Source organism: Nicotiana tomentosiformis, chromosome 8 (assembly GCF_000390325.3).
Source record: "Nicotiana tomentosiformis chromosome 8, ASM39032v3, whole genome shotgun sequence".
NCBI classification, from domain to species: domain Eukaryota; kingdom Viridiplantae; phylum Streptophyta; class Magnoliopsida; order Solanales; family Solanaceae; genus Nicotiana; species Nicotiana tomentosiformis.
The window spans coordinates 91,226,219-91,238,476 of NC_090819.1; the positions used below are offsets into that span (position 1 = coordinate 91,226,219).

The 12,258-nt window shown below is 33.1% G+C and overlaps 1 protein-coding gene across 1 annotated transcript; it reads right to left on the reverse strand.

Annotated features, from left to right (window-relative positions):
- Positions 1-1,589: 1,589 nt before the first annotated feature.
- Positions 1,590-2,468, reverse strand: LOC104119423 (lachrymatory-factor synthase). The gene has a single exon (XM_009630932.4). The coding sequence runs from the start codon at positions 2,302-2,304 to the stop codon at positions 1,795-1,797; it is 510 nt and encodes a 169-aa protein (XP_009629227.1). The 5' UTR covers positions 2,305-2,468; the 3' UTR covers positions 1,590-1,794.
- Positions 2,469-12,258: the final 9,790 nt, after the last annotated feature.

The following is a 12,258-nucleotide window of genomic DNA, read 5'->3' on the forward strand; positions in this document are numbered from 1 at the left end:
TGATTTAGGGGTAAACACCAACAACACTTGTAACCTATATTTCCACGATACCACAGTAGTGGTAACAGTTGAAAATTTAAAAGTGATGCTGAAGAATATTTATACGGACTAGTGTAAGATGGGGAAAAAATAGACGTAGCGTAATACTAAAGCAAGAAATAATTAATAGCCTCTCCACTCACGAATCACGATTATGGTATATAATTATGGCCAACTAATATACCATAATCAAATATGATCCAATTGAGATTTACTTCTTTCGTCCAAGCAAAACGACTATATTATCGGAAACATCAAAAGAAAGAAAAAAAACACCTGGAAACATCAAATAGATTTGGGGAATTTTCAAACATTACAACTCAACACAAGACTTTACACCCACGTAATCATATTTTTTAGTTTACACTGCTAGTCAAATTATTTTTTTGCAATAGTATTTATACACAATTATATATTATTATACAGTATTTATACATCTATAATAAATAGTATATTTACCTCGGGTAAAAATATATAAAAGTATATACCAAGGGGCTACAGGATCGCTTCCAATGAGTTTCAAAAATAAATTACAAGAACACCAGTCCTGGCTAGTTACAACCTCAATAGTAGACCCTAAACCACGGTCCTCCTCACAACCCTTTCACGCCTCACCCTCGACTTAACAGGTCAACTGAGGACCACCGGTTATATTCCCATAACCAAAGTTTATTGTCAAAATTAATAACTGCTTGTACTATATATTTCTTAACCTAGAGCACCATCGGGGTGATATAGTAGACTCTAATAACAAAACATGTCAACAAAGTAGACTAGTATGACTAAGTTTAACACATAAGTATTTAGCTTATCATTTAGGTTAAATACTTTACACCCACGTAATCATATTTTTTAGTTTACACTTGCTAGTCAAATTATTTTTTTGCAATAGTATTTATACACAATTATATATTATTATACAGTATTTATATATCTATAATAAATAGTGTATTTACCTCGTGTAAAAATATATAAAAGTATATAATAATGTATAAAAGTGTGTAATAATATATAAAAGTATATAACATATTGATAGTTGTAGAGACGAAGTGTAGTGCAATTTTAATTCAAAATCAATTCAAATATCCATCAAATAACTTCAAATTTTGTATATAACCTCCTTAGATGATTCCCGGCAAGTCTAGACATCACTGTTCCAAATTTCTCAAAACTCATATTCGAAATTCAAACCGAATTCAACGAGGATGGGTTACCTATCTAATCTGTTTACTACCTAAATCTTACAAAATTAGCACTCTAACAATCAAGAGGCAATTGGATTGAAGAAGGAATTTAGGGGAAGTGACCTAACTTTCAAATTATATTCAATATCGACCCCGAAAAAAACGTGGCTCATTTTTGTTATAAGCTTTGGCGAGGTGGTTGAGAGTCTAAAAAAATGATGATTCTACTCTATGTGATATTATTACTATTTGGAGAATTAAATAGATTTTCCCTTTTATATATAATTACGAAAAAATTTCAAATGGCTTTCAATTACTTTCTTTTGCCTCGCACGCACTTGTAAGATATTGAATTACTATCCTTGCTACATCAAAACAAAGTGTTAAAATTCATTCCGAAATACAGGCAAAGTTTACACGCAAAGTTTAGGGAGTAATTCATGTGTTTTTTCCATGGACTATTGTATCCACACAATTTAAAATATACTTCTACACAGGTTTCTGCTGTGGTGCATATTTTAGAATGCATGACATAGTAATAGAAAATGCCAAAAAAAAAAAGAAGAGAAATTTATGAACTTGCTAGGGCATCTTCCATCTTCTTAGCCATTCTCTGCAGCCCAACTTCATACTTCTTGACCAAATCCTCCAATCTCATCCTTTCAACTTGATCAACGGTGATAAACCACTCGATTTTACATCCCTTTTGACCATCAATTTCATCTGGGAAAATCCTGACCGTCGAAAAGTATGACTTGAACCCAATGTTACAATCCACTATCTCATAAGTTAATGTCCTCTCAATTGGATTAATAGCCACCAACCTCTCCTTGGACCAGCTCACCGGAGCTTCTCCGGCGCCGTCACTCTCCGGTGGGAGAGAGAATCCGGCACAGTATCGTATGCAACCAACTTCACCATTTTCACCGTGGATGCCGTAACATGTTGACAAGCTAGGGAACCATTTGTTAAGGCCAAAGAAATCTTTGTAAACAGAAAATATTTGGTCTGCGCTAATTGCCTTTTCTAATCTTGTTGAGACTTTAACTTCCCACTTTGGTTGTGAATCTTTTTTCTCCATAGAAGAAGATGAATTCAGATCCAATCTGTTATTGATGGAAGACTATATATAAGTAAAGTTTATTGGATTTTTATTATAGAAAAAAAAAGTTGTTGGATATGGAAAAGAATTGATGAGACTTGGGAATTTTCTGTATGTTATGTTTCTCTGAAGTCGTATAAGGACAACTAGTTTTGTTTTCTTTTATTTGGAGTTTGGAGGGCGCACATTAAATGCGTACCCAATTAATACTACCTCCATTATATTAAAAGTATATATTCTTTTTTATTTGTCTATTTTGGCAAATCAATACTAAAATAATTTTTTTTTTTACCTTTATCATTAATTACTCATTTCTCAAATTTTTTTTAAAAAAATATGTTCCTGCATTTGAAAAATGTGTGTATTTATAGTTTAAAAAAATACAAATTTAAACAGATAAATACTTTTGTTTGGATTGGAGAGGTTCCCGCCTCTCTATAGGATATTGTAATTTTTTTTTGGTCAAAACTAAAATTTTATTTCAACCAAGTATAATTATGTTTGGAGATTTGATATGACATGATAACTAGGTCCAACAATTGGCATAAAAAAGTTTAAACTCACATTTTAGAATTTGGCATATGATTGCCTAAAATTATTCTCTCTCTCTTATAATGGTTCAACCACCATCCTAAAAATAAGCTCCATCAAAATTATTTTTCTTAAAAATAGCAAAAAATATTTAAAACCCACTCTCTCTCTTCTCTCATAGCAACCATTATCCTAGAAATTAGGTTCCATTTCCTTGCATAGTATCCGGAAAATCTCCCAAATTTTTCTAAATTATTTTTCTTGTTTTGTTAGTCTGTATATCCAAATATATATATATATATAACACCGTAATAATTATATTATTTGTGTATCATTGTGTATAACATAATAATAATGTATATGTCAAAAAGTATATCAAAATTTTATTTTCATTCTTTGTATAACACATTTCAGATTGAAAACTCAAGTTTCAAAAAAACTCCACATGTTTATCTCCATTGTATCCCGTGTATATCTCCATGCACATCAGTGATATCTCGTGTATATCATGTACGTCTGTGTATATCCATGAATATATGTGTTACATACATGATATATAATGTGATATACATAGGCGTCCATAAAAATTTATGTGATATACACGATATACAAAGTGATATATGCATATGTCCCGAAAAACCTCTGTGTGATATACACTAATGTGCACGATATACAACATGATATACACATGTCGTAGTTTAATTTCTAGGTCTGATTTTTTTACCTGAACCAATCTAAATCACTTCTAATCTTGCTCAAATTTTGTATATAGCCTCGTCTAGGTGGTTTCAACAAATTTCAATCACACCCACTCGTTCAATCTAACAACAACCAAAAAGAGAGAAGAAAAATAAAGTTGAACTCTATTTTTACCTTTTCTCTCTTATTTTTTGCTTCTGATTTTTTCTGTTGTAAGATCAGCCTTACCTTTTCATCCCACTGATTTTTTTACATAATTTGTAATAATTTTCGCTAAATCATGAGAGAGAAAGAGGAGTGATAGAAGAAGACATATAAGAATAGAAAGGGAGAGGGAAAAGAAAAAGATACGCAGGTTATAGAGGGGGTTATAGAGAGAGAATAAATAGGAAGTAGGTTTTTTTAAATTTGGCTAGACAATGCCAATTTTTTAGGGGCTGCCTTTGCCAAAATAATCTATGGCTAATAATTTGCCAATTCCTCTTGTATGTTGTTACCCAGTATCAATTTCTCATTATGTTTATCTATAGGCCCAAATATTCTTTAGTAAATCGGCCCAGTTTGGTTTATGGGCCGACTTGTGACTGATTATTTCGGCCCATATTGTTTACGCTTCGCAGCGATCAATAAATTGCTATATTTTCTTTTAAAGAATTTCTTGACTTCTTCGTTAGAGTTTCTTTCACACAATAAAATGCTTCACAGTTTACCGCGGCAATAAGTTACATTGATATCATTCAATATTGGCAATTCGTTGACTCTGATTAATTAAATTTTACACTCAATAAGCCTCCCAAAAGGTAAATCAAATGTTTTTTCACCAAAATACAAAATTCGCCACCTTTTCTCAACTTGATACCTAGTACTTTAGAACCATTTTTTTCTAACTACGACAAAGTCGTCGACTTTGGTATTTGCTAATTTTATGTGCCGTCATTTTGTACTTACATCATTTCGCTTTGATCTTTATAAAACTACTCGAGCTATTGCAATCAGTTTGAGATTTTCCAAGGCACCATATCAAATAGGGATTTGAAATATACTAATAGTAATTGCATATATAAAGTCAAGCCTTGAGAAATGCGAGGTTACGAAGTACTCAAACCGTGCCGGCCCAATGGTAAGGCTGCATAAGCAGCTGATTCGGCCTCATAATTTTTGGAGTTCTAAATTTTTGTAAGAGAAATTTTCAGAAATCACTATGTTTTAGTGATTATTAGTTTGCTATAGCTACCATTTACTAAATTACTTCTTATAGTTATGTTTTCAGTTGTTATAGACTGTATTTTTGCTATTTTATTCATGAATACATTAGCAAAACTCAGCAGAAAATAGGGAAGTCTAGCTAAGCAGAGAATGTATTCGACTGTATTCGCGAGCTGTATTCGTGAATACAGTAACGGAATTTGAGAAAAAAAATGTCTTCAGCTGTTTAAAAACGTTAAGTGAATCAATTAACGCGATAGACTCCTAATATAACTCAACAAACTCAATTATAACACACAAAATTTGTATTTCTAGTTATAGAAAAGATTCTCATCAACCGAAAAATACCCCAAAAATAGAGCAATCTTCAGAGATTCAATCCATCCTTTCTTTTTAAAGGTATGAAGTGGCCATAAATAGATATTTTGCTATAAAAATTAAAATATAGCTATAGGAGATAATTTTTTAAAAGGGTATTTATTTATAATAAATAAGGCATCAACCTTTGCTATATGAGGTAAAAAAAAATTGAGAAATTTTCAGAAACCACTAGATTTTAGTGATTATTAGCTTGCTATAGCTACCATTTACTAAATTACTTCCTATAGCTATGTTTTCAGTTGTTATAGACTGTATTCGATGTATTTTTGCTATTGTATTCATGAATACAGTAGCAAAACTCGGCGAAAAATAGGGGAGTTCAGCTAAGCAGAGAATGTATTCGATCGTATTCGCGAGCTGTATTCGTGAATACAGTAACAGAATTTGAGGAAAAAAAATATCTTCAGCTGTTTAAAAACGTTAAGTGAATCAATTAACGCGATAGACTCCTAATATAACTCAACAAACTCAATTATAACACACAAAATTTGTATTTTCAGTTATAGAAAATATTCTCATCAACCGAAAAATACCCCAAAAACAGAGCAATCTTTAGAGATTCAATCCATCCTTTCTTTTTTTAGTGATATCTTTACTAAAATATTTTTTAGTGGTATCTTTAAAAATAGATTTATATATTAAAATTATATAATTACATTGAATACAGTTAAATACATAAAAATACATTGAATACATGAAGTATAGCGGGTCATCTATAGTGCAAAAACATATGAATACATACTGCAGATACATTTGAATACATATATACATATGAATGCATAAATCATATTAATTAAAAAAATATATGAATACATTCATGGAATACAGCGAGACAGTGAATACAATGAAATACATGAAATACAATGAGATACATTAAAATACAATGAAAAAAAAGACAGTAACTACAATGAAATACATTAAATACAGCGAGATACATTGAAATACAATGGAAAAAAAGGTAACAGACTCTTCAAGTTCCTCAGTCCCAAATTTCGTCCCCAATTCATCGATATCCAAGCCGCCACCATGTGGGGCGTCACCGCCGGTTAAATGAAGACAGTTGTTGAAGAAATACCAATTTAAAGGATCAAACGGAAACTATAGACAAAACTTCTTCAGATCTCACAAGGTAAACATGAACAATCAATGCAAAATCTAAGAAAAATTTAGAATGTGTAACACAACTGTGTGAAAGAAATCGTCGGCCGGAGAAGGGGGTTAGGGGTGACACAACAAGGAAGGGGGGAACAGGGGCGGCCCGATGTATTTTGGGGCCTAAAGCCAAACTTTAATGAGGGGCCTTAATGTTTTAACTTTTTTTTATTATTTGAAATCAATTTTTCTAGCTTTTTTAGATGCAAAGTTACTAATAATTTTCTTATAATCAATTTCTCCTAATAAGTCTTTCTCAATTGACAATATAGCTAACCCATTTAATCTCTCTCAATTCACACTTTCTATTTGACATACTTATCTTCTAATAAATAATCTAAAAATACACTAAACAACAAAATATTAAATTTTAGATGAGAAAATAATAAAAAGATAGAATGATAGAACTTGGTTCAAGAACGGATAGCTTGATATCAAATTAAATTTTTCGCTCGAGTATGCTTGTCGTAAGACTTGAATTATGAAAATAGAACAAACAAAAACCACTCCACTATTTCTCGAATCAATACACTGAACTCTGAAATTTGAAGCTTTACAATAATGCTTTGATCTTTGGCTATTGAAGAATGAAGTCATGAATTGATTAATTGAAGAACAAAGTATAAAAATATAATATAGTGGCATAGTGTTATTAGTACACACGTTGTCTTCACTCTGCAGGACAAAGTCACGTTGTCTTCGATTCAGAAGCTCCACAATAATATTGGCTATTGAAGAATGGAGTAAGAACAAAGTATAAAAATATAATATAGTGGCATAGTGCTATCAGTGCACACGTTGTCTTCACTTTGCTCCACAAAGTTTTGCTTGAGAAAGTTGTGGTCCACTATCTCAAATTTATGTTCAAACTTTCCGTTTCACTTTATAGTTTTTTTTAAAAAAATATTTTATTTTATATACATACATACATACATACATATATATATATATAAAAAAAAATTTATGTATAACCAAAAAATGGGGGCCCCATAAATGTGGGGCCTAAAGCAATTGCTTTACCCGCTTTATGGATGGGCCGCCCCTTGGGGGAAGTGGTCGCTGGTCAGATCTATCATTGGCAGAACACAACCCCTGCTAGGGTTTCTAAAAATATGGGAGGAAAAAAGAGAAGAAAGAGGAAAGAGAAAGGAGGAGAGAGGGAGAGAGAAAAATAATAAATAGCGTATTTAATGGCTTAAAGGTAGGAAGTGACCATAAATAGATATTTTGCTATAAAAATTAAAAGGTAGCTATAAGAGATAATTTTTTAAAAGGGTATTTATTTATAATAAATAAGGTATCAACCTTTGCTATAGGAGGTAAAAAATATTTCTAATAGATTATATATTAATTTATTTTTAGAAGAATATTTAGTGTTTTAAATGAGAAAGTACAAATCTTCATAGTAAAAAAGTAGGATTAAATTGTTGATCATAAATTGAGAAAAAATATCTTTTTGGGAATTACTCTCTAGACCATAAATTGATAAATGATTCGATTATTAATTCATAACTCAGAAAAGGTTAAAACCTTAATACAGTTTCACAAGGTGTATATCTCAAGAGAAATTAAATGGATTAGATAAAATTATTAATAACTTTGCATATGAAAAACTAGAAATACATAATTTAAATGAAATTATATATGAATTTTTCCTTTTATATTAAAAAAAAGGCCCTCAATTAAAATTTTGCTTCAGACCTCTATATTTATTGAGTCGCCCTGCTCAAACCAGACTCGAGTCTTTGTCTTCTTAATCTTCGAGTCAAGTTGAAGTATTTAAAAAATTGATTTGCCTTATTTCTATCAATTTACCATGCTGGTGAGTGTTATAATAGAGAGTAGAAGATGTTAGACATTAATTTATAAAATGAATTATATGTATTGAAAATGTTTCGGCTTCGTGCCCTTTCAAAGAAAAAATGTCTTTTTTGTGAGTAGAAGTCAATAACTTGATTTATTCAACTTCAAGAAGTGTTCCCGCTAACTGAATTTGCAACTTAATGACTGAAGATTTCTCCCTTTCAGCACCAACAAGCAATTATATGTTATTATTCTGTATTGCTATAATAAATAATTAAATTTTTAAAAAAAATAAAATAAAAAGTTAGTAATACTTGTTTAACGAAATAGATTCTGGAAAACAAGAAAACAGTATAGGAATAAATTGAGCCCACTGAATACACAGTGTGTCCTTAAGAAAATTATTCCCTCAAGTACCCGAGGTGCTGGAATATATCCTTCCAGGATAGAATGATTTAACTCACCAGTGTATAGGTACCAAAACTCTGATGAACTGCGAACCACTCAATGGTCGTAAAACACACTGGAAAATATTGTGCAGAAGAAGAAGAAGAAGAAGAAGCTCAGAAAATATTGCACACAGATCATCAATGTCATAATTCTTCTCCACTATGTTTGCATGTCCCTTCTTCTTATACTTTTTCGGGAGACGACAATCAGGGGCTTTGTGACCGATTTTTCCACAATTGTAGCAGCTGCCCTTGAATTTCTTTTTGTTCTGCTCCTTAGTCTGTCCAGAAGACCTCTTTCTCTTCTTACTTTTTGGAGCAGTCTCCTCAACGATATTAGCTCCCATGATCGTTGAATTTATACGAGACTTCTTCTTGGCTGTTTTGTTGTCTTTCTCAATCTTGAGATGAATCACAAGATCTTCCAACTTCATTTCTTTGCGCTTGTGCTTAAGATAGTTCTTGAAATCTCTCCACGAAGGAGGCAATTTTTCAATCATTGCAGCCACTTGAAATGCTTCATTCACGACCATACCTTCATCAATAAGGTCATGAAAAATAAGTTGAAGCTCCTGAACTTGGGTTCTAACAGTTTTACTGTCTATTATTTTATAGTCTAGAAACTTGGCAACCACGAACTTCTTCAAGCATGCATCTTCAGTCTTGTACTTCTTCTCAAGTGCGTCCCATAATTCTTTCGAAGTATTCATCGCACTGTACATATTATACAAGTCATCCTCTAAAGCGCTTAAGATATAGCCTTTGCAAAGAAAATCTGCCTGCTTCTACGCCTCAACAATCATGAATTTCTCGTTGTCCGGCATGTCCGCAGTAGGCACCGGAGGTTCTTCACTAGTGAATTTCGGCATACCAAGTGTGGTAAGCCAGAAGAATACCCTTTGCTGCCATCCTTTGAAGTTGGCTCCGGAAAATTTCTCCGGTTTCTCTGCCGGTGGAACAGCAGTCCGACTTGACGAGGCTATCGTCGTTGCCGCAATAGTCGCAGAAGAATTTCCGTTATCAATTGCCATTTCTTACTGTAAACAACAGAAGAGTTCAATTAATGGCAAAATCAGAACAGTACAAAATACTCTTATTAACAAAAAAAAAGTATGTATAAAAACCGAAGTTTTTATATACTGTTTTACAGAAAAACGATAAAGTTTTTATGTTCTTTAAATCGTCTTACGAATTTTAATACTCTGATAAAGTTTTTATATCTTCAAATCAGAATAGTAAAATTCAGAAGGAGTAGAAAACCACACAGGTTTTAATCTCCACAAACAAAATACAGAATATAATAAAATAATTTCCTTAAGATTGTTATTATTCTGTATTGCTATAATAAACAATTAAACTTTCTGAAAAAATAAAACAGAAAGTTAGTAATACTTGTTTAACGAAATAGATTCTGGAAAACAAGAAAACAGTATAGGAATAAATCGAGCCCACTGAATACACAGTGTGTCCTTAAGAAAATTATTCCCCTCAAGTACCCGAGGTGCTGGAATATATCCTTCCAGGATAGAACGATTTAACTCACCAGTGTATAGGTACCAAAACTCTGATGAACTGTGAACCACTCAATGGTCGTAAAACACACTGGAAAATATTGTGCAGAAGAAGAAGAAGAAGAAGCTCAGAAAATTTCGTAAGGAAAGATTCTGGGGTTTCAAACTCTATTTATAGAGTTGATGGCCAACCTTTCAGAAACAGCCATGACTGTTGAAAAGGGATGTTTGAAATATTACGGAAAAAATATATTTAAAATAATCCGGGAAAGAAAAACGGGCCTGACCGAACCGGGTCGCGGGTCATGGGTTATTCCGGATTGAATTTTTCGTTAATTATTTAATTAATTAATTAAATAATTGAAAGGAATTTTATCCAAAAAGATTAATCAATCAATCGATCTTTGACCAAATCCGAATCCGAATCCGAAGCCGTAGCCGAAGCCGAAGTCGAGCGAGCGACGACGACGACGGCGCGAGGCTTGCCTTTTTCTTAACTCTTTAAGAGCTAGAAGAAGAGCAATTATATATATACCCATCAAAAGCCTTTTCTTCCTCCGATATGGGACAATGTCCCTTTCCCAAGGGAAACTCAAATGTTTCATTTTTCCTACATTTCTCATTCACCCTCTTTAAGCTACACATGCTTAAAATCCCAACAATCCCCCACATGAATGGGGAATGGCTATAAAATAAAGGAATACACGGACGCGTGTGTGTTTTACATGCAAGAATTAATTGCATCTGGATAAGTAGGTTTTCCTTTGAACTTTTCGTAGTGAACTTATGTCGGATATACTAGGTCAATCGGTAGATTTGATATCTTTGAACCGTCGAGCTTTGTTGTATACCTAGACAACATAAGTCACATAATCAATCCTTAACCATCTATGGTTCTCACGGTTGTGTTCGTTTCAGCCATGAACACTGCCTGGTTTCATGAGTGCTTAGAGAATGGGCCTTTACTTTCATTCCCCTTGAAGCGGCTTACACTTCACACTCACATAGATGATTTCTAAACGTGTAATCCTATAGACACACTATCTGGTCATATCCTGCCAGACGTAGCAAATCATTAAAAAAAACCTTTAAGCTTTGTTGACTCATCAAAAAGCCTTAATGCTTTACCTTGATTTCTGAACATTGTCTTCATCACGAGAATGGGTTGAGTTATTTGACAATGTTGAACCGTCATTCATAACTTTGTTTGATCTCTTTGAACCTAGCTCGTGGGATCTCCAGTCTGCTAGGCAGAGTTACCGTCATGATGACTTGTCCTAGACCTTAACCCCATTCCCTTTGATGATCTTTCAACTGCCTCTCTAGATAGGCCTTTTGTAAGTGGATCCGACACGTTATCTCTTGACTTTATATAGTCAATTGTGATAACACTACTAGAGAGTAGTTGTCTAACGGTATTGTGTCTCCGTCGTATATGACGAGATTTTCCGTTATACATAATGCTCCCTACCCTGCCTATTGCCGCTCGACTATCACAATGTATACAAATAGGTGCCAAAGGTTTGGGCCAAAATGGAATATCTTCCAAGAAATTCCGGAGCCATTCAACTTCTTCACCGGCCTTATCTGAAGCTATGAATTCAGATTCCATTGTAGAACGGGCGATGCACGTTTGTTTGGATGATTTCCAAGACATTGCTCTACCCCCAATTGTGAAAACATATCCACTTGTGGATTTAACTTCAGATGATCCAGTGATCCAATTTACATCACTATATCCCTCGATCACGGAGGGATATTATTTATAATGCAAAGCGTAATTTTGGATATGTTTGAGATACCCCAAAACTCGTTTCATTGCCATCCAATGTATGTGATTGGGATTACTTGTAAACCGACTCAGTTTACTAATAACACATGCTATATCTGGTCGTGTAGAATTCATGATATACATCAAACTTCCCAATACTCTTGCATAATCCAATTATGAGTCACTTTCACCTTCATTCTTTTGAAGTGCATAACTCACGTCAATTGGGGTCTTGGCAATTTTGAAATCCAAATACTTGAACTTGTCAAGCATCTTTTCAATGTAGTGAGACTGTGATAATGCTAGACCTTGTGGAGTCTTGTGAATTCTGATTCCTAAGATCACATCAGCAACTCCTAAGTCTTTCATATCGAATTTGCTAGCCAACATGCGCTTAGTAGAATTTATATCTGCCATATTTTTGCTCATT

Excerpts from the sequence above, each read along its gene's own strand:
- LOC104119423 (XM_009630932.4), bottom strand. The coding sequence starts at position 2,304 with ATGGAGAAAAAAGATTCACAACCAAAGTGGGAAGTTAAAGTCTCAACA.